The sequence below is a fragment of the Gadus morhua genome, chromosome 13, assembly GCF_902167405.1.
Source record: "Gadus morhua chromosome 13, gadMor3.0, whole genome shotgun sequence".
In the NCBI taxonomy this organism is placed as follows: Eukaryota; Metazoa; Chordata; class Actinopteri; order Gadiformes; family Gadidae; genus Gadus; species Gadus morhua.
In genome coordinates, this window is record NC_044060.1 from 9,377,718 (window position 1) to 9,382,717 (window position 5,000).

The 5,000-nt window shown below is 48.5% G+C and overlaps 2 protein-coding genes across 3 annotated transcripts in view; one reads left to right on the forward strand and one right to left on the reverse strand.

The window, feature by feature from the left end:
* The window catches only part of c1qa (complement component 1, q subcomponent, A chain), a 3,748-nt gene extending 460 nt beyond the window's left edge, over positions 1 to 3,288 (reverse strand). Inside the window, exons 1-6 of the mRNA XM_030374188.1 lie at positions 3,052 to 3,288; positions 2,619 to 2,801; positions 2,238 to 2,399; positions 1,855 to 1,925; positions 1,502 to 1,618; positions 839 to 925 (exon numbers count right to left, since the gene is read on the reverse strand). Of these exons, the coding sequence (XP_030230048.1) occupies positions 839 to 925; positions 1,502 to 1,618; positions 1,855 to 1,925; positions 2,238 to 2,399; positions 2,619 to 2,781 (600 nt within the window). The 5' untranslated portion in view covers positions 2,782 to 2,801; positions 3,052 to 3,288. The remainder of the gene's footprint in view (positions 1 to 838; positions 926 to 1,501; positions 1,619 to 1,854; positions 1,926 to 2,237; positions 2,400 to 2,618; positions 2,802 to 3,051) is intronic.
* Positions 3,289 to 4,222: 934 nt separating this feature from the next.
* The window catches only part of dnase1l4.1 (deoxyribonuclease 1 like 4, tandem duplicate 1), a 6,624-nt gene continuing 5,846 nt past the window's right edge, over positions 4,223 to 5,000 (forward strand). Inside the window, exons 1-2 of one of the 2 annotated variants that reach the window (XM_030374186.1) lie at positions 4,223 to 4,443; positions 4,705 to 4,833. The gene's annotated coding sequence lies outside the window, so the exon portion shown is untranslated. The remainder of the gene's footprint in view (positions 4,444 to 4,704; positions 4,834 to 5,000) is intronic. The other variant, XM_030374187.1, reaches the window with a different exon arrangement.

Here is a 5,000-nt window from a genome sequence, read left to right on the forward strand (position 1 = left end):
GGTACACACCTATATCAAACACCTGAATCACACATCTAAATCACAGACCTGTATCTGACCTTTATCACACACTCACCTTGGTGGAGGCGGAGTTTGGTGAGGAGGAGGAGACGGGGAGTGAGGGGGTGAGGAGGTGGTGGGTGAGGAGGAGGAGGAGGAGGTGAGGGAGTGAGGGAGGTGAGGAGGTGGTGGGTGAGGAGGAGGAGGAGGAGGTGAGGGAGTGAGGGAGGTGAGGAGGTGGTGGGTGAGGAGGAGGAGGAGGTGAGGGAGTGAGGGAGGTGAGGAGGTGGTGGGTGAGGAGGAGGAGGAGGAGGAGGTGAACAAGGGGGTTGAGGAGGAGGTGAGTGAGGAGGTGAGGAGGTGAGGAGACGGTGAGGAGGTGAGGAGATGGTGGGTGAGGAGGAGGTGAGTGAGGGGGTTGAGGAGGTGGTGGGTGAGGGGGTGAGGAGGGGGTGAGGAGGTGAGGAGATGGTGGGTGAGGAGGAGGTGAGTGAGGGGGTTGAGGAGGAGGTGAGTGAGGGGGTTGAGGAGGTGGTGGGTGAGGAGGAGCAGGAGGAGGAGGTGGGTGAGGGGGAGGAGGTGGTGGGTGAGGGGGTTGAGGAGGTGGTGGGTGAGGAGGTGAGGAGGTGAGGAGGTGAGGAGGAGGAGGTGGGTGAGGGGGTTGAGGAGGTGGTGGGTGAGGGGGTTGAGGAGGTGGTGGGTGAGGAGGAGGAGGTGGGTGAGGCGCTGGAGGAGGTGATGGAAGTGGTGGTGAGTGAGGGAGGGGGGGGGGGGGGGGGGGGGGGGGGGGGGGGGGTGAGTAGGGAAAGTAGCGGGAGGACCTAACATAGGTTCTGACCTGTCCAGTTTCGCGGCTGTTGTAGTCGCAGAATTCCAGAACAGTGGGCGACAAAGTATCGCTTTTCAGACGCAGACACATGCTGACCTGCACAGCACACAACATCAGAGAAGGTTCACAGAACCGCAGTCACAGGACATCCATTAGAGAACCTCAGTTAGAGAACCTCCGTTAGAGAACCTCAGTTAGAGAACCTCAGTAAATCTCAGAGGAGGAGAGCTAGGAGGAGAGTGAGAGGGAGGTGGAAAAGAAGGAGAGTCAGGAGGAAGAGTAGAGTGAGGAGGAGCAGGACAGTGAGGAGGCCGCAGAGGAAGAGGAGAGGGAGGCTGAGGAGAGTCAGAAGGAGGAGAGTGAGGAGAGAGAGGATAAGATTGAGGAGGAGGAGGAGGAGGAGGAGGAGGAGGAGGAGGAGGAGGAGGAGGAGGAGGAAATTGAGGAGGAGAGTGCAAAGGGGGAGGAGGAAGAGAGTGAGAAGGGGGAGGAGGAGAGTGAGGAGAAGGAGGAGAGTAAGGAGGAGGATGAGGAGGATGGTTCAGAGGAGAATGAGGGTGAGGATGATGAGTAGGAAAAAATGTATTTCTTGATTAACCTTTTTTTTTTAGGTTTGTTTCATTGAGGTTGTGCTCCTGTTTTGCAAGAGAGACCTGATAGCAACGAACTTACCTTGGAGTAAGCATGGAAGACAAAGTAGTAGACCCCTGGTACTCTGCAGGTGAAGATTCCCGTGCTTAGGCTGAAGTCTCCAGGTGTGTTGACGATGACATCCTGGAAGATAACTTTCTGTTGACACAAAAACACACACATACACACACAGATACACACACTGTTCAGCACATGGTAGAGGGCTGTTCAGAGTGTAATACAGGTGTTACTCAGGAGTTGGACAGGAGTTGGAGAGATGTTGGAGAGGAGTTGGACAGGAGTTGGAGAGGTGGTGGAGAGGTGGTGGAGAGATGGTGGAGAGGTGGTGGAGTAGTGGTGGAGTGGTGTTGCACAGGTGATGCACAGGTGCTTACCTGGTTGTTTTGAGGATATGTGTTGAGTGTCCGGACAACAGAGAAGGCGGACCGATGTATGACAATGCGGGCTGAGGGACGACAACATAAGGGAACTCGTAACCACCAAACTAAAACTTTAAGAGGAGATCTCAAAAGACTGACCTAAAGATAAGAACTATTAGAGAAATGTGAACTTTTTCACAATTAAAGCATATGTCTCTGGAGAGGCTGGTTTAAAACTAATTTGGAAAACATTAATAAAACATATTTTCCATTGTATCCTGACGTTCTTCTTCATTTGTCTTAACATTTGGAGCAACTCAACTCCCAACATAAAATAATGCAGACTGACTACTAAGGGTCGGAGGTGACGGTTCAAAGGTCACGGGTGATGTCCTCACCTTGGTTAACGTCCCCTCCTCGTGACCCCGTGGGACCTGGGGCGCCCGACTGCCCCTCCTCCCCTGGGTCTCCTTGGTAACCCATGGGGCCAGTTAGCCCCTGGGGGCCACGTTTCCCCTTGGCCCCTTTCAGCAGGGGGCCAGCAGCCACGTCCGGGGGAGCTGGAGGAGAGACGCATGATCAATATCCATTATTATGGTTATTATTATTGATAACGATGTCATTCATATTCATATCGTCATTATCATTATTACAAGATGATGGTGGTCATCCTCCTCATCATCACCATCCTCTACACCCTCGGCATCATTATAAGTCCCGCCCTATTATCCAGTCCATGTGCGGTGAGGTGTCTGTGTGATTGACGGGGAGGATTTTACCTGACTGTCCCTTATCTCCTCTGATTCCCGGCCATCCGTCTCTTCCCGCAAGTCCCGCCTCTCCCGGGCGACCGTCGGTTCCTTTACAGCTGCTCGATGCTGGGACCGCCCACTGCAGCAAGGCCACGCCCACCAGGATCAACACGCCCCTCTGAATTCCCATAGTTTCACAACTTGGCACTTCTGAAATATTATTATCATTGTATAGAATATTATGATTATTATACATATCATAATGATAGAATTACTATTGTTATTATAATTATAATACATGCATCATTATGGTCGTCTATCATGTGCCCGCTTAGTATAAATAAAAATAAGAACAACAACAACTCCTTGAGTATAATTAATGATAGTAATAATGATACTAATTATCAAAATAGTAATGATAGTATAATTATTATAATAATAAGATAAGTGAATAACTCACCAGACTGAAACGCTCAGCTTCTGTTCCTCTACTGCTGTCCAAGAGATCGACAACCACCACTTATAACACACACACACAAAAAAATTCATGCATCCATACAATGCACACACCCAGGCTTGTGCGCACACACATACACGCACACACTATCAGAGGAAATGAAACTCATGATTATGTGTTTTTAAGAGAGAGAGAGAAATAAAGGGTGAGAGAGAAACAGAGAGCGCAAGAGAGAGAGAGAGAGAGAGAGAGAGAGAGAGAGAGAGAGAGAGAGAGAGAGAGAGTGAGAGAGAGAAAGAAAGTGTGAGAGAGAGAGAAACAGAGAGAGAGAGAGAGAGAGAGAGAGAGTAAGAAAGAAGAAAAGAAAGAAAGAAAGAAAGAAAGAAAGAAAGAAAGAAAAGAAAGAAAGAAAGAAAGAAAGAAAGACAGAAAGAAAGAAAGAAAGAAAGAAAAGAAAGAAAAGAAAGAAAGAAAGAAAAGAAAGAAAGAAAGAAAGAAAAGAAAGAAAGAAGAGTATATTTGTATCTTCAATGGGAGGAGGAGCAAGAGGATGAGCTGGGTTGCCCTTTCACTACTCCTCTTCACATCCTTTTTATTCAACGTTGATTTATTGTTATTTGAATGTTTTTTTGTTCTCTTGTAAAAAAATTATATTTAAGTTTGCTTTGGCAATTTAAGTTACTTTTAATTTCATGCCAATAAAGCTGATTTGAAAATTCAATAGAATTTAATTTAATTTAATTTATTTGAGAGTTCAAACTGTTTAGAAGGTAAAGCATAATGGGTAATATTCCCTGTGGAGCTCCGTAGGTAGAGAAAGGCACATCACCAAGGGGGGCCATCCACAACGTTGTCATTTGGCCCCCTCCAGTGGCGAATAGGGGTCTCAAGGTCAGAAAATCTGAACGTCTACCTGCTAAATACTCTGCTTCTTTAACCATTTCAAAATGTTTTTTACTCTAATTTTTTATTGAAATGAATTATGAAAGCTAATATGCGCTTTCATAATTCAAAAGGGAGGTAGGTGGGGGCTTGCATGGTGCGACCAGCGGATCTACCTTGTCTTTGGTCACAGTTTCAAACATGCTAAGAATAACATGCCCAGCCTGTCCTGGAATGTGCCCCTATAATAACAAACATGCTTTTGAAAGTGCAGGTTGTCTGGTTGCTCATCTAATCTTCCTGCTTCACAAGTTTCTCATGCTATTCCTTTTTAGGATTGGCTGTTGTGTAACCCCTTGGACCAATGGGATTGGTTCTCCTCAGGCGAACAAGAGCCAGAAGGACTCGGACACCAACGCCTCTGGCAATAGCAAACCTGTTCCCTTCAGCCAAGCATCCAACTCTTCACACACTGAGCAAACACCTCCGTCCTCAGCTTCTCCTGTATTCACGGTGAGTCCTCCACCTCCCACTCCTACTCCTCAACCCTCTTCTCCCCAACCCTCTTCTCCTCCACCTCCCACTCCTCCTCCCCAACCCTCTTCTCCTCCACCTCTCACTCCTCCAGCCTCCACCCTCCTCTAATTGCTTTCGAAAAAATAGGTTGTCTGGTTGCTCATCTAATCTTCCTGCTTCACAAGTTTCTCATGCTAATCCTTTTTCGGATTGGCTGTTGTGTAACCTCTTGGACCAATGGGACTTGGTTCTCCTCAGGCGAACAAGAGCCGGAGGGACTCGGACACCAACACCTCTAGCAATAGCAAACCTGTTCCCTTCAGCCAAGCATCCAACTCTTCACACACTGAGCAAACACCTCCGTCCTCAGCTTCTCCTGTATTCACGGTGAGTCCTCCTCCTCCACTGCTTCTCCTCCTCCCTCTTCTCCTCCACCTCCCACTCCTCCTCCTCGGCTGTCTTCTCCTCCACCCTCTTCTCCTCCACCTCCCACTCCTCCTCCTCCACTGTCTTCTCCTCCTCCCTCTTCTCCTCCACCTCCCACTCCTCCTCCA